Raw genomic sequence first — 24296 nt, 5'->3', positions numbered from 1 at the left:
GTGTTTGCTGAATCCTTGCATGTCAACACTGACATGAGACTCCACCTAAGTTCCTTCTAAGCTGTGAAGCCGCCCACCAGTCTATCAAGTGCTGCACACTTCAGGTGCTCCTCCCTCCACTGCTCCTGCCCTCTGCCTTGGAGTCCCTGGCCACCTGCTCCTGGGAGCCTCCTGCTAGCTGTGTGGGGCCAGTGGGGGAGGGTGTGTGTGTGTGCTGATCTCAGGGTGTCCCCCTCCCCTTGCTCTTCATCTCCACAGAGCTGGGGGGAGGGCAACGGGACATAACAGGGCTCAGGAGTGGGATGGAGCTTGCTGGTGGCTGCTGCTGTGTCTGAAGAAGCAGGCTTCAGACTGATGAATGAGGATCTACTTAAAGGGGCAGCATGTGTCTCTCTCCCACACACACACAAACACACACACAGAGTGCCTCTCTCACACACACACTCACAGTGTGTGCCTCCCTCTCTCACTCACACACACACACACAGTGTGCCTCCCTCTCACACACAAAGAATCTTTCACAGTCACCTCCCAACACATACTTTTATTATTATTATTGTTGTTATTTCTTGATACTTCCTGCAATGCACATATATTCGCTGTAATTTTATTCTTTCAAAGTGCTGTTATTTTAGTTTTTTGACTGGTTTATGCATTTCATAAACTTATTTCTCTCCTATGCTAATTCTTTGAGTAGTCATAAAAAGAAAAGGAGGACTTGTGGCACTTTACAGACTAACCAATTTATTTGAGCATAAGCTTTCGTGAGCTCACTTCATTGGATGAAGCTCAAATAAATTGGTTAGTCTCTAAGGTGCCACAAGTACTCCTTTTCTTTTTGCGAATACAGACTAACACAGCTGCTACTCTGAAACCTGTCTTTGAGTAGTGAGTTCTAAAATGCCAAACCTGTCCTGGCTAGAGTAATTATCCCTATGGTAACTTTAAAAAAAAATTATATCTAGGTTTCTGGTTTCTGCTGGTGGTGCACATTACCTCGATATTGGTGCACATAACAAAATTAATTCCGCACATGGATGGAAAAAATTAGAGGGAATTCCACCATCAATAGTCCTAAACTCTCACTCTCTTGCCAGTCCCTTTTCAACAAAAGATTCCCTTTTCCTTAATTCTTGGCCACATATTTTATTTCCAACCTTTTTTCTCTGCCCTTTATTCCCCCTCTCCTTGATCTTTGTCTATTCCCCTTCTTTCCAGCCCAAATATCACTCTCTTTACCTTCCATACTGAATCTGAAGAATCTTTTTATCTAGGTTGTTATACCACACACATTACTGCAGCATTTTAGAATAGCTTGTCTCTGCTACCTTCCCTATACCAGGGCCAAGGGAGCCTCACATGAGTGAGAGCATCCTGAATGCGGCAGCTGGAAGAATGAGTGTCACATGGACTTCCATTAGATGGGAAACATGGAGATGAGCAGCAGCCTCCACAAGTTGCTTTTAAGTGAGCACTGTTTCAATGTAGCAGAAGAGAATACTGCAGTCAGAAGCACCTCTTTTTCAGATCCATCTCCACAGAAGAAGCCAGGGAGAAAGTTCCCCTCCTCCTGCTTGCAAAATATCGGTGGAAGGACTCAGTGATGTAACTTAAGCCTTTACCAAGATGGGAGGGGATCTAGTCCCTTTTCCCTCTAAAGGGAATATAGGCTTGTTCTCCTCATCAGAGACAAGGTGTACGCTACTCCATGCCCAGTACATCATGTCACCCTTAGGCATAAACCTTTCCTTATGAAGGAGTAGCCACAGAACCAAATTGGACACTCTTTTCTTCAACTATTGGTGAAGTCACTCTTAAGGATCAAAGAGCAATCTTTTCATTCTCCTATAAATCAAAAATGGATGCAGGAAAGCATTTCCCTCACACTTAAAAAAAAAAAAAAGATTCATCTTGTGGCTGAGACTAAAAATGAAAAGGCGATTTTAAAGAAAATTATCAGTAAATGAAAAGAGGAAATACAGCTATAACAGTAGCATTTGCTATAATAGACTGATACACACACATTACAAACAGGGGTTTTACATGAAAGGGGATTGGTTTTTGTTTTTATTTCAATTGTGCAGATAACTAAGATAAACAATACTGCACCGTTTCTGTCCCACAGCAGTTATATTTTGAAGTTTTCCTTTTCCTTAAAAAGGAACAGGATTGTTAGATTAAGCTTTAACAGACTCCAGCTGGAAAAGATAAACAGAGAAGTTGGTTTACTTAGCAGAAGAGATGTGGTCCCACTGCATGTTCCTCCAAGCTGCCTGGTAACGAATCTCCTTCAGTTCAGCACACCACTCTGTGTTTTCATATTCCAAGCCTTTTAAATAGGTGGAAAGAGTATGGCAGAGCCCAAAATTCTGCAAGGCCTACAATCAGTAAGATTAAAAACAAAAGGCAACATTTCACTAGTCTGGGCTGCTTTTCAAATGGATTTGCTTACCCTTTTGTTACCAAAGTAAGATTTCCAGGTGTGGAACTACCATTATTTCTAACCTAAGAACTCTGTAAGTGTAAAGCATTCACAAATAAAAAGGCTCCAGCCTCAGCCATCTCCCAAAACATCATCCACAGAACAAATCTTCTTGACACATGAGAAATGAACTGCCTGTGCAATTTTTTCACTCCCCCACTCTTGGGCAGTGGCACGGCAGCAGATCACTGACTAAAGGGCCTTCTGCACTTGTGACAAGAAGGATTGGCAAGATTTTCCCCTGATTAAGCCTCAGTACTCCTGTGGAGTCGGTAAAGGATCTTTCTATATATTTGGATCATTTAACTAAGTAATGAAATGCAGCTACTCCTGAAGAGGACCATGACAGATGTTCAACAGTGCACAGCAGTAGCAAATGGTTTTGGGGCAGTAAAGGAAGAATCCCAGATTAAACTGAAACCGCAGGAGGAAATTTAGATAGGCAGAAATTAGTTATCAAAGTTGGAATTTAGCCGAATATTGGGGTGAACATCCCATGTCTTACAAAATGTGCCACTGTGTATTTAATGACCACATGTAGACAAGACCTCGATTTTACTTTTTATCTGAAAGATGGTACCATCTAGCAGGACAGTGTACTGAAGGATTAATTCTATAGCAGTGGTTTTCAACCTATGGTCCACAGACTATGTCTAAGGGGTCCACAAAAGGTTGTTGTTGTCACAGAACATTGGTTTTCAACCTGTGATTTGACACCTGGGAGTCTGCAGACTATGCCTAAGATTTCCAAAGGGGTCTGCACTTCCATTTGAAATTTTTTAGGGGTCCGCAAATGAAGCCACTGCTCTATAGTGATTCAGGTGGCAGCGCGCTAACAATACCATTACTTCCTGCAGCACCCGTGTTTTTAGGAGATCTTGAGTTTGAGTCATGACTTAACTCTTCTTAGTTTGAAATATCTGCTGAGTGTCATAGCACAAGGTGATACGGTTGCAGGCTTCCAAGACGAAAATACAACATAGCATCTCATACTAATAATACATAGTGTGGTCATAGTTAAAGTGCTACTATATGAAAATACATCAAAGACTAAAGCCCAGACTATTATGTTAATAGAATACCAGAACAAAATCAATTTCAGGTTTACTTAAGCAAGAATATTTCTGATCCCTAGAGGGGGTGATTCCTGTATTTATTTCCTACTAAAGGAGTGAATTACCTCTATTATTCCTGCCTGGCGAGTAGCTGGAGGGAGGCTTGCTTCAAGGTCATAGGTTACAAGGGCCTTTCCCCATATGGCCTCGTGCTCATATGTTCTTATCCTGTTACACATAAAGAGTAGTTCTGAGATTTCAAATGCTTCATAAATAAAATTATGCTTTTATAAAAAATGAATAAATTGTACCTAGCTAATGGCTGTAACATTCTTCCTCCACCACAGCCATAGAGACTATCAGGCTCTCCTATACTTCTGTATATTTCCATGAGAAGGTCCTAAGACATACCATCACAAAACAAAACATTTCATAAATTACTTTGAAACAACTTCAATTATAGTATACATAAATATCTATATATATGCATTAGAAAATCACGTCTGAGATGGTTAACAATGTTTGACATTTACATCAAAAGCAAGAATACTGAGATCCAGTGCAATACTGTCAGACTGCCTAGACCAGAGACTCTCTAAATGCTTACTGTTAAGATTTTTAAAAGAATTTAGGAAATTTGGCTAACAGGCAAAAGTAGCATAAAATTAATCGACATAAGATGTGAAGCTGACAATTTGAAAGTTGGTGAATGTGATTTATGAAGAATGAAATATTAGTTGAGAGCGATTACTGACTCAGAATAAGTAGCAAATAAATTTGTGCAACATGACACAAATGCAGAGTATACCATTGTGTAACACCATAGTCATGCTGTTTTGATCTGAGAGAGCTGTTCTTGGTCATTCAAACTCACTACGATCATCCACTTGCTATATTTTATTGATATATGTAGCATCTCTCTGGAACAAAAGCTCAGTCAACGGTAACCATATGATCAGTTCTTTTATGAGCAAAAATTGTTTCTCTGTGTTTTTATACAATTGCCTGCTACTACTATTTCAGATGAGTTAGTGTGAGCAAGGGCTGATGTGTTCCCAAATACCCTATTCAGCTCATCTATGAAGGCAATTGAATGTTTTACTTTGAACTAGAGCTAGTAAAAAAAAAAAAAGTTACTCAAAATGTTTCGAAAGGGGGATGGGGGAGCAGGAGGGAACATTCAAGAAAATATTTCTCTGAGTTTTGACCAGCTGGGCTCAAAACTCAGACAAGAAATATTGCTTACATTGGAAATACATATGTTGATTATTTCATTTCATTAGGTAGGTTTACTTTAAGATTAGATAATACTTCGTATGAGGAAGGCACTATTCCATACCTGTAAGCTTATTCCAGTTTCTTCTTTACTTTTCTCATTCAAACTGTTAATAGTTGGACTTTGGCTTTCTTCTTCAAATGTTAGATTTTTAGATGCTTTGAAAGCAGATCTATGAGAAGGGGACAAACATGTTGAATTAATTGAAAATCAGTACAGGCCACAGAGATGCTGAAATAATCCCTAAAAGGGCCAGATCCCTGGTGTTTCAGAGAAGAGCTTGGCATACCTTGGAGTTGGGCAATTTCCTACAACCTTTCTGCTTTTAATAGTGAATGCCACTAGATGCCAAACCAGCCCCGAAGGGAAGTTAGAGTAAGTCTTGTGGTTGCTCTAACTTATGCTGATGAATAACAACTTCCAAGGAGTTGCTCAGTTAGTCAGTATGGCCAGTTGTTACATCTCCACTCTATCTGAAATGATGTATACCAGTGGTGGGCAACCTGCAGCCCGCGGGCCACACGTGGCCCATCAGGGTAATCCACTGGTGAGCCGTGAGACAGAATTTACATTGACCGTCCGCAGGCATGGCCACCTGCAGGTCCTAGTGGCTGCAGTTCGCTCACTGCTTTAATTCTGTGAAGTTATTCTGAGCCAAAATAAACAATTCACTACATTCAGTATTGTATCAGTGTAAAAAAAAATAAAAATAATGCATTACATAGGAAAGTTTTATGTTCATTGTATACATCATTCATGTCTACACTCAGTATATTATGAGATGCTGAACAGTAAAACCACGTAATTCTGGGCACCATTCTGTGTAAATTTCCCACTCCACTCCCCCATTTCTGATATAATTTAAGCAATTAATTTGTCATGAACTGCTAGAGTTAAAATTTAATATACTATCCTATTTGGAAGTTGAGATTTAAGACTTTTGGATGATAGAACATATTAGTTTTTAGCTCTAGTTGTTTTCAAGATACCAGGCACTAAAATCATGCTGGAACTGAAGTGATAAGAAAGCGTTCTGGTAGGTAATCAGAAAGATATGATTTTAACATCTGATAGCTATCATTCTGTCAGGGCTAGAGCCACTTTCGTGGGCTAGTACATTTTTCTGAGCTTAAAAAAGGAAGATTTGTCTTCCTGATACATAATTCACCTTTCCTTCTCCAACAAAACACCACTGTACAAACATCCACAACATGACCTGTTTTGACTGAAATGTGAAGAATTTTCACACAAAAAATAGTACCTTTTTTGTTGTTTGTCTAAGTTTATCTTGTCTGCATAGATTTCTGTGTAGAGCAAAGCTGTGAAGTGAGCAGCACAAGATTGTGCTACCATAGCAACCTCAAGGTAATTCAACTCCAGCCAGAAACTGTCATCAAAAACTGTACCTGAAAGAGATCTATTTAAATACAGCATTAATACTAATGTAATAATACGAGGCCTGCCCTGTAACATAAAGCTAAACAAAAGAAATACACTGTAACAGTAAAGCCTATGCCAACAGGTACTGTTTTATCTCTAAAAAGACACACCTACACCATGTAAGATATTTCCAGACAAAAGGTTTTTGGAAACTGCATTCAGTTTAATCTACAACCCTTCTAAAGGACCCCTATTTTCAAGAGAGCAGATTTCCAGGTATTATATGCAATAAAATGTCACTAGTGTGACATATATGACAATATCACATAAATACACAATGTGTATCTATTACTTTGAATGTCTTGTTTTCTTATTACAATTATTTAAGTGGCATCCATGTACATTGTAACTCCTCCAAGGTGTCACCAAGTTTTAGTACAGAGAAAAAAAAGTAATCTTAAATCAAAGCTAATTTTAAAAATAGATACAACTCACCTCTTTTGACTTCTCAAGTAATCAACAACATCAAGCATTGTTCGTCGAGATATTTTATCTAAACCTCCACGAATAAAGGTTTCTGGTTCTACAATTTATATTAAAAGAGAGAGAAGTGTGAATACACATCATAAAATGTCTGATGGTAAAAAAAGGTGTTGTTTACATTAAGGTGAATGATTAAACAGTGAATAATTGCACAAACAAGATTTTCTAAATGCTGTCTGACTAAAACTGGTGTGTGTTTTATATCTAGTGTTAGAAACATAGGCTACATCTACACTACACACCACTGGCGGAGGCATGTAGTGTTCGTGTAGCTACATGCTGCAGTGAAAAGCACACTGTGTCCACACTGCAACGTGTAGCTACACTTCAGTGAAAGGCTCTGCAGAGGGGAGGCAGCAGTGAAAGGCTTCACCTGTGCTGTTGCCAGAACCTTTCACCGCAGTGAGGAAAGGCTCCAGAAGCAGGAAGCTTCTAGAATCTTTCCCTGTGACGAGGAAAGGCTCCAGGAGTGAGGAGCTGCCAGAATCTTTCCCTCTGCGAGAGCCTTTCCCCATTGCTGGAGTCATTTCTTGTGGTGGGGAAGGGCTCTAGCAGCTGAGAGCTGGCAGAACCTTTTCCTACTCCTGGAGTCTTTCACTGTGGCAGGGAAGAGCTGATGCAGCAGGACACTACACAGCTAAAACCAGCCGTGCCAACAGGGAGGCATGGCTTGGGTGAGTAGAGAGCCATGTAGGGTACACACTCGAATACACACCCACACCTTTCAGATGTGTCTTTACTCCACATGCCTATGCACTGCCTCACTGTCTACACTGCTATTTATACCAGTGCTACTCAGGTATGTACACTACATGTCTGCCGTAAGAAGTACGCAGTGCAGACACACGCTTAGAGAAAGAGGAAGAAATCATAATTCTTTTCCATGCCATTTTCATGTCATTACCTGAATTGGAATTTGCAGGTGTAGTTGATCTGCTCGATGATGAGGAGTATCTGCAACAAGCTGTGAAAAACCTCTGTATATGCATGGACAGAAGATTTCGCCAAGTTTCATTTGAATCATGAAGCAGGATATCATGAATCAGGTATGGGAGCAAAGTCTGACAAAAGTCTGTTTTCACCTGGAACCCACAAGCACACACAGTCAGCTGCTGGTAAACACATTTCTCAGCTCCTAACTATAGTCAAGGTCCACTGGCCAATATGACTCTTTTACTGTAAAACAAATAAAATAAGCTTTATCAACTCATGCATATCAATTTAGTATCTGAATGCCTACTAAAAGAGTGGTTTCAGAGTAACAGCCATGTTAGTCTGTATCCACAAAAAGAAAAGGAGGATTTGTGGCACCTTAGAGACTAACAAATTTATTTGAGCATAAGCTTTCGTGAGCTACAGCTCACTTCATCGGATGCATTCAGTGGAAAATACAGGAGGGAGATTTATGTACACAGAGAACATGAAACAATGGGTGTTACCATACACACTGTAAGGAGAGTGATCAGGTAAGGTGAGCTATTACCAGCAGGAGAGCGGGGGTGGTGGTGGGGAGCCTTTTGTAGTGATAATCAAGGTGGGCCATTTCCAGCAGTTGACAAGAACGCCTGAGGAACAGCGGGGGGAGGGGGGAATAAACATGGGGAAATAGTTTTACTTTGTGCAATGACCCATCCACTCCCAGTCTTTATTCAAGCCTAAGTTAATTGTATCCAGTTTGCAAATTAATTCCAATTCAGCAGTCTCTCCTTGGAGTCTGTTTCTGAAGTTTTTTTGTTGAAGAATTGCCACTTTTAGGTCTGTAATCAAGTGACCAAAGAGACTGAAGTGTTCTCCGACTGGTTTTTGAATGTTATAGTTCTTGACAGCCGATTTGTGTCCATTTATTCTTTTACGTAGAGACTGTCCAGTTTGGCCAATGTACATGGCAGAGGAGCATTGCTGGCACATGATGGATGGCATATATCACATTGGTAGATGTGTGGGTGAAGGAGCCTCTGATAGCGTGGCTGATGTGATTAGGCCCTATGATGGTGTCCCCTGAATAGATATGTGGACACAGTTGGCAAGGGCCTTTGTTAGGTTCCTGGGTTAGTGTTTTTGTTGTGTGGTGTGTTGTTGCTGGTATTTGCTTCAGGTTGGGGGGCTGTCTGTAAGCAAGGACTGGCCTGTCTCCCAAGATCTGTGAGAGTGATGGGTCGTCCTTCAATAGATTGTAGGTCCTTGATGGTGCGTTGGAGAGGTTTTAGTTGGGGGCTGAAGGTGATGGTTAGTGGTGTTCTGTTATTTTCTCTGTTGGGCCTGTCTTGTAGTAGGTAACTTCTGGGTACTCTTCTGGCTCTGTCAATCTGTTTTTTCACTTGAGCAGGTGGGTATTGTAGTTGTAAAAACGCTTGATAGAGATCTTGTAGGTGTTTGTCTCTGTCTGAGGGGTTGGAGCAAATGCGGTTGTATTGCAGAGCCTGGCTGTAGACAATGGATCGTGTGGTGTGGTCTGGATGAAAGCTGGAGGCACGTAGGTAGGCACAGTGGTCAGTAGGTTTCCGGTATAGGGTGGTGTTTATGTGATCATCGCTTATTATTACTGTAGTGTCCAGGAAGTGGATCTCTTGTGTGGACTGATCCAGGCTGAGGTTGATGGTGGGATGGAAATTGTTGAAATCATGGTGGAATTCCTCAAGGGCTTCTTTTCCATGGGTCCAGATGATGAGGATGTCATCAATGTAGCGCAAGTAGAGTTGGGGCATTAGGGGATGAGAGCTGAGGAAGCGTTGTTCTAAGTCAGCCATAAAAATGTTGGCATACTGTGGGGCCATGCGGGTATCCATAGCAGTGCCGCTGATTTGAGGTATATATTGTCCCCAAATGTGAAATAGTTATGGGTGAGGACAAAGTCACAAAGTTCAGCCACCAGGTTTGCCATGACATTATTGGGGATTCTGTTCCTGTCGGCTTGTAATCCATCTTTGTGTGGAATGTTGGTGTAGAGGGCTTCTATGTCCATAGTGGCTAGGATGGTGTTTTCAGGAAGATCACCGATGGACTGTAGTTTCCTCAGGAAGTCAGTGGTGTCTCAAAGATAGCTGGTAGTGCTGGTAGTGTAGGGCCTGAGGAGGGAGTCTACATAGCCAGACAATCCTGCTGTCAAGGTGCCAATGCCTGAGATGATGGGGCGTCCAGGATTTCCAGGTTTATGGATCTTGGGTAGCAGATAGAATACCCCAGGTCGGGGTTCCAGGGGTGTGTCTGTGCGGATTCGTTCTTGTGCTTTTTCAGGGAGTTTCTTCAGCAAATGGTGTAGTTTCTTTTGGTAACTCTCAGTGGGATCAGAGGGTAATGGCTTGTAGAAAGTGGTGTTGGAGAGCTGCCTAGCAGCCTCTTGTTCACATTCCAACCTATTCATGGTGACGACAGCACCTCCTTTGTCAGGGTTACCCCCCCGCTCTCCTGCTGGTAATAGCTCACCTTACCTGATCACTCTCCTTACAGTGTGTATGGTAACACCCATTGTTTCATGTTTTCTGTGTATATAAATCTCCTCACTGTATTTTCCACTGAATGCATCCGATGAAGTGAGCTGTAGCTCACGAAAGCTTACGCTCAAATAAATTTGTTAGTCTCTAAGGTGCCACAAGTACTCCTCATTCTTTTTACTAAAAAAGTGCTTAATATTTTTTTCTATTTGAAAAAATGGTGATTTTATAACAGAAATTATCTGATGTTAATAGGAGTCATGACTAAGTTTGCCACAATTATCTTTGGCTGCTGCACATGGAAGCTATATATAAACTGAGCTCACCTCACACATTGGTTTCAGTAACTGAAGAACTTCATTTCTCACTCCTCCACTGTCCAGTAATGAACAGGTCAGATTCTTGATCCAGGTATCATGACTTACACTCTGAGGAATCCACACACTTGCATCATCCAGGTTTTCTGAAGGACTCTCTCTTTCATTACTTGGTACTTCTAAAAACTACACAAAAACAAAAATTAAATAAAAAAATGCAAGGATGTGTTCCTCTAAAAAATAACCAGCACACACACAACTTGGTCCAAAAATTTAGATGAACAACAAAATTAAACACACACAATGCAGAGTCCAGCTGGATGAAAGCATTTAATCAGGCTTAGTTTATATTATAAAATAAATGTAAAATGTTATAATAATGCATGGTTATAGTTAAAACCAAAGAAATAAGGAAATAGTAATGGTATATTTCAGAGTAGTAGCTGTGTTAGTCTGTATTCGTAAAAAGAAAAGGAGTACTTGTAGAACCTTAGAGGCTAACAAATTTATTTGAGCATAAGCTTTCATGAGCTACAGCTCACTTCATTATGTTTGGGTTTTTGTTTGTTTGTTTTGTTCTGTAGGATCGAATGGAGGCTACCAGCAAGTACTCCTTTTCTTTTTAGTAATGGTATAGTTTCTCCAGGAAAATCAAGGCCCCACTACACATCATATTTTAGGTTGCAAAGTCAAGTGCTTGAACGGTAGGAAATGCTTGGTTTACAGTTGCTCATGCGACCTTAATTCTGCTCCTTTGTACTTCCATCAAGTGCACTGATTAGGCAGCAGTCTTGTGGAAAAAATAGTATGTGATCAAGTAAATAAGGACTTTCATCATAATGTATACATACAGAACTTCCTGATAGCAAGGCTGTGGAGTCCTTTCCACGAAAAAGGTAATGGGAGCCCCACAGCTTGTTATATTTGGAACTAAACTTGATCCTGTAAACATTTCACTTAATATCAGGTCTTTTAGTTAATGGGATGACTCACTGTAGTAAACATAAGGTGCAAAAATAAGCGTTTGCAAAAATCAGTCCCCCTGAGAAAGTACAAGAGGTAGGAAAGATGTACAAAAGGAACTAATACTGTACTGGCAGGAAGAGGGGGACTATCTTAAGGATCTTTTCCATCTCTAGATTCTGTAAAACTGGTCTTCAGAAATGTTTACAGATCTATATTTGTTTTTATATTTTCTGTTCTCATTACCCTGAACTGCACAAAAATAAATAAAAGAAATACCTTCTTTCTAGACACTCTGAAAGGATGTAGATATATTAACATGGGATCAGCTTTGTTTTTGTAAATCTCCCAAAATTCGTTACCAGCCTTGGTGGCTAAAATGTTTTTCAAACAGGCAGCAGCAGCAGATCGAACACCAATACTGAAAGATAAGCATATCTGAGTAACAGATTCTTTAATAATTTAACATAACCTTATGAAGTCTATGTTAAAAAAGTATGTACATCAAAGATAATTCTAAAGGCACTTGATACTGATGAGCCATAGGATGTGCATTACGGATGTGTGTTACAAAAGAGACTGCAAATATTTACAAAAAGGCCGCAACTGGCATTGGGCAACAAGATCATTTAGCTAGAATCCACATCCAGCCCCTGACTAGAGACATTGTAGAACACCACAAACTGATTGGAATATGAGTAATCTGAACCTCAAAGTGGATCATTAGTGGAGAGTTAACAGATTGTTGCTTGTGTGCAGGTATTAAATAAAATTAGGAGACAGAAGGCAGAAAATCTTTTTACAACAATAGCTACTTTTTTTCATTGGTGCTCGTTTAAGCACCGAATCAAATGTACACTTACCAATCATCTATTAAAGCATTATTTATTAGAGTCAGCATTATGAAGACCCACTGAAGTTCTCTATCTTCAAATAAGTCAGCTGCCTTGGAATAGAATGCATTTTTACTATGTTGCAGAGTTATGGTGGAGAAATCTATAGGACCCAGTTCTCCCAAACAACTTCCAACAGCCTCTGCAAATGCAAATATTACTTTTATAGTCTCCAAATAGTAGAGGAAAAAGCTTTACTTTTTTTAGCTGTGTATATGTGTGTGTGTGTGTATATGCATACATATTACATACAGTTTTATGTGAGCCGTGTTGTTCTTTCAACATCTCATGTTAGTGGAAACTAAGGGCATGTTTATACTACAAACTTAAATTTCTCTGTAAGTTTCTATGTTAGTTGAGCCCAGAAAGCCTTGGAGATGCCAAGCCTCGGTGCAATGCCCAGGCTCCTGGCAGGAAGCCTCAGTGGAGCTGGGCTTCCCACGGGGAACCCAGGCAGCAGGCGGCTGGGAACCAGGGGGCAATCAGGCTCTGAGTGGGGAGCTGGGTGTGCACAGTCTGTCTCAGAGCGTGGAAACTGGGCAGCAGCATGGCTAAGAGCCAGGAACCTGCGGGAAGCTGGGATTTAGCTGGAGCCTCCTACCCGCCATGGAGTGGCTGCTCGGCTTTCTTGTCAATTTCATGGCTCCAGGACATACACTAAGTTTCAGACAGAAGGAAATAGACAGACATATGTCTATTTCCTTGCTGCATTCATACAATCCATATTTGTCCCAACAGATTTTGGCTTTCAAGTTTTGACATGTCCACATTCAGCTGTAGCTATGAAAATTCTAGATCTTCTAAAACATATTGTGTAACATTTCTTTTACCATCATCAAGATGAGAAGAGACATGCTGCAGACATAAGGGTTGGGCTCTGGTCCAAATTCAGGAAGTACTTAATGGAAATATATTGCAGGAATGACAAATGTATAGTTTTGTTTTCAGAAGTGCTGAGCAATGCCAGTTCCCATAACAGCTATTGCAGTTGTGGGTGCTCATCAGCGCTGAATACCAGGTTTTTAGTTTTTCAGATGAGGAAGATCTAAACGCCTGGTTTACCACTGCATACTAGATGTTTAAGTGAACAGCACTAATTTTAGCATCATGGGAAACATTTTGCAATTGCCTAAGATTAAAATAATTGTCATTTAGCGATACTAGTGCTAATGTAGAAGATGTAGATACTCACAAAGCAAAATTACTTACCTAAAACTGCCTTTTCACCTGTATGATTAACTGCTGTCTTGGATAGTTGTAGCAAGCTCACCACCAACTTTACTATGACATAGTCCTGGGGGTTTTCTACCATTTAGAAGAAAAAAGGAAAGCATTAATGTCTATTCCACGTGTATTTGTAACAGACAAATTACACTACTTGTAATTCTATTTCAACTAAGATCTCAAAATGCATTCTGAACATTAAAGGGGATAGTTATCGGGTCAAATTTGGTACACAAAAGCTTTTATAAAATGTAACACAAAATAGAAATGTTTCCATATTTTTAAAAATCATCACTTCTTGAACCAACTCTTGTATGTTTCTTGGTCCAAGTCACAGGATTCCCTGGAACTAAAATTTATATATATATTATTTCCAGGATTTTATAATGGAAATGCAAACAGACTTCTAATTTTACCTTTTGATAGCTGCATACATTAAATATTATCATGAGATAACCAAATGGTATTTACAGCACAGCAGGATGTCATAACAACTGACTGCAAGAAAATATATAGAGTCAAGGTCTGGGATCTTCTGGTACTTATTACCTTCCTCTACAGTCAGCCCTTTCTCTATTAGATTTGTCTGAAACTTTTCATGTTTTTTAAACAATGTACTGATTTTGTATTGAGGCAAGAGTGACTCAAATAGGGAGGAAAAAGAGGAATTTATCCAACCATGGCAAACATATGGGAATTCAGGGCCAGATACAGAAATATGGGCTGGCCAATAATATTGAAAACCTACAGCAATTCAAGCTTCTTCTCTTCCCTCACCTCCTCGCATTTCCAGCACCCTTTTTTGTTACTTTTGGAGAGACTTAAAACACGTTAATAGCCCAAAGAACTAAAGGAGGGAGGTAAAGAGGAAGAAGGGGATCGCTGAAACATCAATTAGGGAGAAAGTGGTATAGATAAGGGAGAGGAATTTTTGAAGTTATTTTACTTCTTGAATCTTTTTTATTTTTCATAAAATCCATGAATTACATGGTACAAAGACACATTCAGCTGTTTCCTTTTTTAAAAAAGCATTAATTTAAAATTGTTAAAGATCACAATTCAATTTTTAAAATTCAAAGTAGCTGTGGACAAACTACCAAAATGTCCAGTCCACATTTCTGCTCATAAAAGGACAGTTGGTTGATTCATATTTCAAACTTAACAGTAGTGCTTTTACATTACAGTAGTAGTTTTATTAAGTTGTTATAGCTAGTTGTAGGTATGCAGTACATTCTATTATGGAACTGCACAGTGCCTAACACAACAGGGCCTTCAAGTTAGCTGACGCCTCAATGTGCTTCTGTAACACGAACAAATTAATAATAAATAATCATCACTACAGAAATGTAGGACTGGAAGGGCCTTGAGAAGTCATCCATTCCCCCATGCTGAGGCAGGATCAAGTGAATCTAGACCATCTTTGAAAGGTGTTTGTCTAACCTGTTCTTAAAAACCTTCAATAATAACCACAGTGACAATAATTAAGGTAGTAAGCCAGTTTCCAGTTTATCCCTGACCTCCCGTAACTTGCACAAAAAAAATCTGCTGTCAGCCTTTATTTTAGGCTAGAGGATTTTAAACAAACACACATACACACACAGGAGGCTAATTGGACAAGCCATGGTTACCTTACAGGACTTTAAAAACTTGTTTTAACATTTTCTGGTCAACTCATAATTCAGGAATGGCTTGGGCTCAAAGATTTCACACTTGTATGACACACTCATGATGACCTCTGAAAACTAAGTGTTAGGTCTTGTTTAATCTTAAGGAATTCCAGTATTTTTATAAATGAATCCATATATTTTAAACACTGTTTTGTAGACCTTGTGAAATCTGTACTACCCACACCAAAGGTGACAATGTCCATAGGAAATCTTATACAGCCTGCAAACACAAACAGTCTCTTTGAAGTTTTAATGTTTCATAGTGCCTCTTGTAAATTGTATCAAATTATTATAGGCAGAACTGCCTATTATAATAGCACTGCCTATTATAAAGGCTGCCTGACATTTCCCATTATAAGATCCTATTTTCAATCACTCATAACTTTGCCAAACTTCCCTGTTTGGGCTGTAGTTTTCCATGTCAGGTGTCTGTCTCAGGCTGAATGTTTTGGTGTTTTTTTTGGGAAAAATTCACCCATAATAATTCAGTCACTTCCAAGAACAAGGCTAGGGGAAGTCTCAATGTCTAGTCCATGTAAAAAAAATTCTGGCAACCTTTTTTTGAACAGCTCTAGCATCCCACATGCTTTGGAGCCAGGAACTTTGGCAAGGGGGTGACCTCTGTCTCTGTGATGTGTCTTTTGCCATCTCTATGAAACTTCACTCAAATTTGGCCAAGTTATAAGCCTTTGAACAACTGCAGTTTACACATGCTTAGTGGAGATTTCTATTTTAGCAGCTAAAATCTGTAAAGATTCCATCTTCAAAGAGCTTGCTTGAGCTGTTCACAGTTCTTAAGTGTGATCGGATTGTGCATGCACCATCCTCCCAGAGTGGCTGAGCACACTCCAGCAGTGAATTGCTGCTCTGGGCCAAGGTGGACACCAGAACTGAGCCTGTCTCTGCTGGGCTCTTTGGCTCCCCACTTCTGGTGTCTAGAGCGTGGAAGAGGAAGTTGCCTGATTTTAATTTAGAGGGGAAAACAGCTGGACTGAGTCCAGGGAAAGGAAAAGATTGGGACAAGGAGCCGGGTAAGATGATAGTGAATATATACTGCTCATATATACAAATATACCTACAAAAAAGTAGGTGTAGTTATATCACTCATATGACATTATGTATTGTATAATACTCACTAAGAGAAATTTCACAATTTGCATCATAATTTATACAGTACATATCAGTCTGGTGTATGTGTGAAATTATAGTGGAGTTATTTTACTAATCAAAAGAATACAGCATGCAGAGGAAGAAATAAAGCATGCTATCAGGAGTCTGTACCCTGGAAATGTTTCATGAGATCCTTCATCTGATCTTTATGTTGTTCCAGTTGTTTGCGTAAATCATTTAATCCTTCAAGTCTTGCAAATGGCAGCGACTCACAGAAACTTACCGATAAAAAATGGTTAATTTCCTGCAAAACAACATTTTTGTAATAAGTATACATTGCATATACTCGTTGCATCTGACGAAGTGGGTATTCACCCACGAAAGCTTATGTTCAAATAAGTCTGTTAGTCTATAAGGTGCCACAGGACTCTTTACTGCATATACTATGTTTTAAGTGGTGAAATGGTCCTCAAAGGTATTTCACTGAACACCAACAGATATGAAATGTACACAAGAATTGAGAGACAAACAAATTGACTAGCTCCTGTAACTAGGGATAGAATAAAAAAAGTCAACATGTCTACTTTAAGGGGAAATAAATTTCTTTCTATACTGTATCATATAGCCAGTACATTTGCCTTCAGTTGAAAGGGACCTATTACCGTGACTGTGCCAGGGCCCAAATTAAATAGTTAATTACCTCCAAAAGTGAAAATGCTCCTTTACTGTATTTGATTTTCTGCTGAGTAGCACGCAAATCTTTAAAAGCAGGATGCTCAGGAAAAGGATCTAAATGTTTGATTGTTTGGTACAAGTTTTCATTATCCTTGTTATCGATCACTAGGTACTTCAACAAGTCTAGGACCTGTATATTAAATTAATTAATTAATTAATTAATTTAAAAGGGATAAAAAAAAACAGCTTAATAAAAAAAGGCTCCTCAAGCCAAGCACAATATTCTATGAAATAACATTTATGCATTCTATACAGACTAAATTATTCCAAACTGATAACTGAATATAACCAAAAATTCATAAACTATGTGTTTTACATTATTGCATGTTATAAAGTGTTTAAAAAGACTTTGGCACATTCACGGACAATATAATATTTGTATGAGTGTCACTGTAGCCATGTCAGTCCCAAGATCCTAGAGAAACAAGGTGGGTGAGGTAATATATTTTATTGGACCAACTTCTGTTGGTGACAGAGACAAGTTTTTGCGGTTACACAGAGCTCTTCTTCAGGTCTAAGTATGTTTCCCAGATCTGAAGAAGAGCTCTGTGTAAGCTCAAAAACTTGTCTTTCTCACCAACGGAAGTTACTCCAATAAAAGATATTACCTCACCCATCTTGTCTTTCTAATGTAATATTTGTAATTCATTGAGGCTTAAAAATAGAGATAGGATAAGAATGAAGTAACTGACACAGAAATTCTATAATTTAATAATTTATTTGATTTTCTTACTGTTGAAAGCTATAATATTTTGCATGATTTGGTTGGCTTACTTTGCTGTTAATCTGAATGCCTAATAGCGTTACTAGAATAAATTGAATATTAATAAGGCTGGTATTTGCCACGCTATCACAGATCTGCTGTTTTTATTTAAGTTTGGCTGCTCGGCTGCTTAAAAGTCCACTGCAGAACTTCTTTAAATATTTTTTTTAATTAAGTTGCTAGCTCTCTAAGTGCAAAGACATTCTTCCAAAAGTTACCAAGTGTAACAAATTTGGTGCCGTTAGCCTAAAAATTATCAATATACAGTGCTTCTGCAGAGGTTCCTGTATTTTATATACAGATATAAGATGACAGGAGAGCTATAAAGACATGTAATTTAGGAATTTATAATATGCTTTATTATAGTAAGACCTAGACTTATTTATATGAGTTTTATTAACATTTTATGTGTATTAGGGATTTTCCTATTTTAATGAATGTACTGGGGTTTTGGGTACATTTTAATTAAACAACCACATATTATATTTGAAAAAAAATTGTGCTGTTTTCTTAGGCATTTTTTTTTCAGCTAAATCATGGGCTGTATTTTTTGCCATGATAAAGCTGTAGTTTCCCCAATTTATTGCCATGACAAGCCTTAAATATAAACAAAACTGTGAAGACAACTACTATACTGCTCTCTCTGTTGACCAAGAACTTGTATGCTAAATTTCAGCAAAAAGCACAATTTTACAGGAAGGCACAAACCCAGTAGACAGGGTTTTGAGAGCAGAACTGCTGCAATAACCATAACTGTGGAGTTGCAAATGCCCCTCTACTGATAGTTTGCTTTAAAGCCACTGAGCAACTAATACAGAGAACTGAATATTTGCCAGTCTGAAGTATCTAGGCTGGGGTAGTCAATAGGTGGAACGCGGGCCAAATCTGGACCACCAGACACTTTTGAACGGATCCTGAAATCTTTTTATTTACTTATCATTATTGTTATTATTTTCTCTGGAGTCTAGACCTTGACGAAGAAATTTGGAACTTGACAAAAATAATTGACTACCCCGACTTAGGCTAACAACATGTCTACATAGAAAAATGCAGTCTATACACATCTATATCTGAAGTAAAGTTCTGTCCATATATTCCCCTTCAACAGTAGTGTGTGCTACAGGGCTAAACAAAAGATGTCTAAGAAGCAGAAATGTAGTAAAAACTGTACTTTTCTTACTGAAAAAGGCCATTTAAAAAAAAAATCTTATGAAATAACTGACAACTGGTAACAAATGAAAAAAATCGTGATGTAATCCTACAGAATATAGAAAAAGGTGACTAAACTTTATGTTTAAAACACAGATATTTTTATAACTAATACTTTTGTTGACTTGAACTAACTACAAAAGCCAGGAGGCACATAATAAAGAAAAGCAACAAGCGCATCTTCTGAAAAGCTACCTGCTTCTGAATTTCAGGCTGGTCCCTGACGAGAGGTATTAGCGTTCCAACAACAACATGAAGGTGATTCTCTAGGGCATCCTTACAATATGTGACTGCTGCGTGGCAAACATGATTTAGAAGGTCACAGCAGAGGGAAAAGCTGCGCATGGACATGTCTCTGCCAAGATTAGGTCTGCCACAGGGGAAAAAAACAACAAGTTTGAGGAATTAAATTAAAAAAACAAATATTTCCATTGTCAAAGCACTAACTAACCCTTTGCATGACAGGGAGAAATGGGGGGAGTGGGGTGGGGGGCATATAAACATATTTAAGAGGCAGTGATTTCAGTCTTAAAATGGTTGACCCAATCATCACAGTGATTTAAATTTCTGCACCTTAATAGTACCAAATCCCCAAGTCCTTCCATCATTGTTATATATGCTAAATTTAGCCATTGTCAATATGGTTTAATTCAACAGAGTCAAACAAGAGTGAAAAAGAAACAGATCTCCTCTAGGGAGGAAAAAATAGTATACAGGCTGCCACGGATGAAAGGTAATGGATTTTGTTGCAAGGAGCACCGGAGTGGGGAATTCTCTGATCACATCCCTCCCTTTTGTGAAGTGGATGTCCTGTTATAACAGCTCCTGTATTCCCGTGGAATTTGCCACAATACATTGAATTTGTCACATCACAGAACAATACTCTAGAACCTAGACAGTCCATGGGAGTTAAGGCACTCAACTCTCACTGAAATTCTTAGGGTCCCTTGAAAATTCCATACTAAACCATCACTAAGTATAAATATATTTGCTTCTAGCCTTTATAGATTGGAAGATAATCATGCCAAATGTAAACTGAGTTTAAGCTGACATGGTGACAGTTTTCTGAGTGTGTAGAAAACCCAAAACAATGTTAATTGACTCCTACATCACTACGGATTGTTCCCTCTAAAATCTAAAGATAGCAATTAAATTATTGCCCTGTTGATCATTTTAGCTGAAACATCCAAATGATGTGTTTAGTCCCACAATACCAAATTGCTTTCCTCACCTCCTCAGTTGCCAAAAGCATCAGCTGTTCCCTACTCGCCTACTAAAACCTCCTGCTTAACCCTTAGCCCCTAGAATGAAGTTATATGTTGTCAACACAAAATTCTGCAGATATTAAAAACTGAAAATGTGGGAAAAGTGTGAAATAAATATTATGGGCTACTGTACTGATAATGTATTCACTTTCAGAATTAACTGGTTAATAGTCTCTATTTTTAAATGTAATGGAAGATGTGCAGCAGATTGCAGGGACGTTGTCACAGAATTTAGGTCCAAACTTGCAAACTTGTGCAAGTTAGCAGTGCAGGAGTTCATGAGGGAGAAGAAATCATGTTATTTATCAAAGAAGAGGGCAGACAGACAGAATAAATAAAACAGAAGTGATTGTAGGGCATGGTTACACTTGCATATGTAGAGCACTGTGAGTTAAACCAGCCCTCCGAGAGCACAGCAGGGAAAGTGCTGCCGTGTGTTTACACTGTCAGATTCAAGCGCACTGGCGTGGCCACATTAGCAGCTCTTGCAACGCCACAAAGAGCAGTGCATTGTGGCAGCTATCCCAGCATGCATTTAGCTGCAACATGCTTTTCAAATGGGAGGGTGAGGGCTGGAATGTGACAGGAAGTGTGTTGTGTGTATGTGGGGGGAGAGAGAGTGGGTTTGGAGGGGCTGAGAGCATGTCAGCATGCTGTCTTGTAAGTTCAGACACCAGCAGACTCCTCCTCCTCCCCCCTGCCTCTCTCTCTTGCACACAGCATTCCACACTAATGGTTGCTTTGTCTCGGAGCAGATAAGCATGCTGGCTGTCAGAAATGGAGCTTTGAAAGGGCATATCCACATTCCTACAGCCGATTCCAAAACAAGAGTGACCATTTGACTTAAGGGGATTATGGGACATTTCCGGAGGCCGATCGCAGCGCAATAACGCAACACCTCGTTCACACTGACGCTGGGGCATTTCAGCCGAGGCACAGCAAGCGTTATGCTTCTCATGGAGGTGGATTATCAGGAGCGCTCCAGCTGCAGAGTCCAGGCCCTCTAAATGCCTTGCCAGTGTGAGTGGATCGTGAGTTAGGGCACCTGGGGCTGCTTTAATGCGCTCTAACTTGCAAGTGTAGCCAAGCCCAGAGTCACAGAGCTTTCTCCAAAGGCTGTTGGGGTGCAGAAGTAGAGGTAAAGCCTGGGCATTAAAGAAGCTAACATGGTGGCAGATAGTGGGTCAAGAAAAGAAGGCAGAGTAAAAGTTGAGAAGCTGACAGAGGGAATTTAATAGACTGACATCATGGGGAAAGGGAGAGTACTGTTTAAATAGGGCAAGTGGTGGGCAGAGAAAGAATTCAGAGACAAATGAGTAAGAAAGAAGGGTTTGTTGAAGACTAGACTATAAAACATTTCAATGATCTGAATAATATTCTAGGTTACTGGAATACCCTTATACTTTGTTATATTAGCAGACAGCATTGTGATCTCAAACATTCCTTGGAGTAGCAACACTGGGAAATTTATAGAAAAGGGCAGAAGAGATTTACCAAATGTTATGTTCACAATGAAGGTGCTTGCATAATACTCACTGTTCTTTGATTAACTTTGCTTTGGTATCAAATAGCAAATCTTAGTTTTCGTCGTGAAGTTATGTGTCATTTCGAGCCATATACTCAATGCATTTAACAACATTTAAATGATCAAAAAGTCCAGGGAAGGCTGCCTACAGAAGACTTAATTTCAACAAAAAGACCCATCTTCTATAGTCCAATAAATAGGGCTGTGGTCAGGGAAGAAGGCCTATAACTATGGTGACCAGATGTCCCGTTTTTAAAGGGACGGTCCCATATTTAAGCCCTCCTACAGCTGTCCCATTTTTTCTTTAAAAAGGGGAAACTATCCCGTAGTTTTCTGTCTTCCCCTCCATCAGTACCGGCGGGTACTGCTTCTGCCCAGATCCCTACTTGCCAGCCACCTGCCAACTCAGAGGTGAGTGGGGGGGGTCCAGTGGCTGATGATGGGGGTAGGTGTGCAAGGCACCACCCTGGTGGTGGGGCAAAGCTGCAGCGTGTGGGGGCGGCCACTCCACCTGCTGGTCCCTCAGCACAGCCTTCGCTGTGCACCAGCTTTTGGCCAGCAGGGCCCCGTCCCCCACCCTGTTTCTGGCTGGCACTGGCTGCATGCTGCGAGCTGCAGTGGCTGCTGAGTGCGGGCAGGCGCCAGGCAGCTATGTGTTGCCTCTGTTGCCCACCCATCAGCCCTTTATGTGCTTCTCCTCTTGCTGCTTTGCCCCTTCATCCCCTCTGCTCTTCCATATCTCCCTAGGCAGAACCCGTCCTGCTCCCAGTGCTGTGCGGAGAACCAGCCCCTAGTCAGAGTGCTCAGTTAACCAACAGCCTGGCCGGCAGGCTCCTCCCTTCCCCCACTGCCTATGGCTGGACCAGTGCCCTGGGAAAGCCCACGACCCTCCTGCTCAGGACGCTGGCCAGGAGGAGCTGAGCCCTGTATGTGCCAAAGCTCAGAGCACTGGCATGGGGAAGCCTCTCTGCCCCTCATCTAAGCTCTGGAGTGGAGCAGGGGAAGTGATTTCCAGCCTGTTCATGCCCTGACCCTGCAGGCTCCACAGCAGCCCCACAGGCAGGGGCTTAGCACCCTCTTCACCTGCCCCCCATCCTGGAACCTGCCCCCATGGAGAACGGGGCTGCTCCATCCCCTAGGCACATTTTCCTGCTGAGCCACTTCTCTGGCCGGATTTGCTAAAGCCCCTGCAGTCAGGTTCCCTGGGCCCTGGTGCACAATGCATCCTAAAGGGCTTAACCTTTTCCAGCCTGCACTGTAGCCAGGGGATAGGAGGCAGCTGGGTTATTTCAGTGGCCAGCAGCAGCCTGGAGGTGATAGCTGCCTTTCAACACTGTTTGGGCTGGAAGCAGCTCCCATCCTTTCTCTCCCGCACAGTGCCAAAAGGCTGCTGCTGGTCACATTCTGGTGTGAACCCTGGCAGAAATCTGGGGGGGGGAGGCATGTGACCCTTCATTCCTCCCCGCCCCACACGTGTTGCCTCAAGAAGACGCGGCACCAGGTACCAGGACAGGTGGGTCCATCCCGGGGGCCCAGCCAGGTATGAAGCCTGAAGAGCACCAGGCAGGGAGGGTCGGGTTGGTCAGTCACACCCGCTCCCCCGCCCGTGTGAGAGAGGTGTACAGGAGTGTGTGTGTGTGTCACCTTTCCTTGTGTGAACCCTAAAGCCTTAAAGATAAGAAGATAAATAAAAAGAATCCAACTAGCAGTATTTCTTTTTAACAGGGACTCAGGCAACTTGATGTTAATTTAAACATTTGTACCGCATAGGTCTGATTGATTGCCATTGAACTCGGCTTGAATACAAGTAATTTTATCAGGTGTGCCATATTCAGTGTAGGGAAATATGGTCACCCTACCTATAATCAATCGCTAGTGTGACACTAACATCAGTTTTTCACTAGCTTCTACATAGATGATACAACAGCTACTAGTGGTACTAAAATATGTGGATAACAGTGAGAAGGTAAAAAAGGAAGAACTAGAAGACAATTATGTATTTACCTGCTGTTGATGTAGTGAATCAGGGTATATATTATATCTCGAAGAACAAAAGCCCACGCTCCTCCTAAACCATCCTTTATCTCTTTAAGTAACAAATTAACAAACAAGTAATAAATGGTAAGAATCCTGTGTTTTTTGTAAATATTGTTTGTATCAGCTGCCTGTTTGCAAATGGCTAGTAGAATTTTCTGGAATGAATCCTGTAAATGAATGAAAACACCAAGTGAAAAGCCGCCTTTCATATCATAACAGCAAAATTAAATTATTTTAACTTTAGGAAAAAATGTAAACATAAGACAAGTTTTGTATTTCCCGAGTCATATATAAATGCACATATTTATTTCAAATGCTAGAAAATGCACTGTAGAGACCAATCGTACAAGGAATGGGGGGTGCAGACTGGATATTCCTACAGGTTCTTTCTATTTTTAGTTTCCATGACTGTGCAAAAAAC

The 24296-nt window shown here is 40.4% G+C and overlaps 1 protein-coding gene across 1 annotated transcript in view; it reads right to left on the bottom strand.

Annotated features, from left to right (window-relative positions):
- The window catches only part of ATM (ATM serine/threonine kinase), a 126961-nt gene that overhangs the window by 35757 nt on the left and 66908 nt on the right, over positions 1-24296 (bottom strand). Inside the window, exons 29-43 of the mRNA XM_084649077.1 lie at positions 23843-24042; positions 19244-19418; positions 17042-17206; positions 16513-16645; positions 13550-13645; positions 12311-12482; positions 11727-11868; positions 10494-10670; positions 7641-7818; positions 6689-6776; positions 6075-6230; positions 4877-4985; positions 3849-3937; positions 3663-3765; positions 2230-2378 (exon numbers count right to left, since the gene is read on the bottom strand). Of these exons, the coding sequence (XP_084505203.1) occupies positions 2230-2378; positions 3663-3765; positions 3849-3937; positions 4877-4985; positions 6075-6230; positions 6689-6776; positions 7641-7818; positions 10494-10670; positions 11727-11868; positions 12311-12482; positions 13550-13645; positions 16513-16645; positions 17042-17206; positions 19244-19418; positions 23843-24042 (2132 nt within the window). The remainder of the gene's footprint in view (positions 1-2229; positions 2379-3662; positions 3766-3848; positions 3938-4876; positions 4986-6074; positions 6231-6688; positions 6777-7640; positions 7819-10493; positions 10671-11726; positions 11869-12310; positions 12483-13549; positions 13646-16512; positions 16646-17041; positions 17207-19243; positions 19419-23842; positions 24043-24296) is intronic.

This window comes from Lepidochelys olivacea (genome assembly GCF_965140295.1).
Source record: "Lepidochelys olivacea isolate rLepOli2 genome assembly, chromosome: 1".
Taxonomy (NCBI): domain Eukaryota; kingdom Metazoa; phylum Chordata; order Testudines; family Cheloniidae; genus Lepidochelys; species Lepidochelys olivacea.
This window is presented reverse-complemented; position numbering and strand designations above follow the sequence as displayed.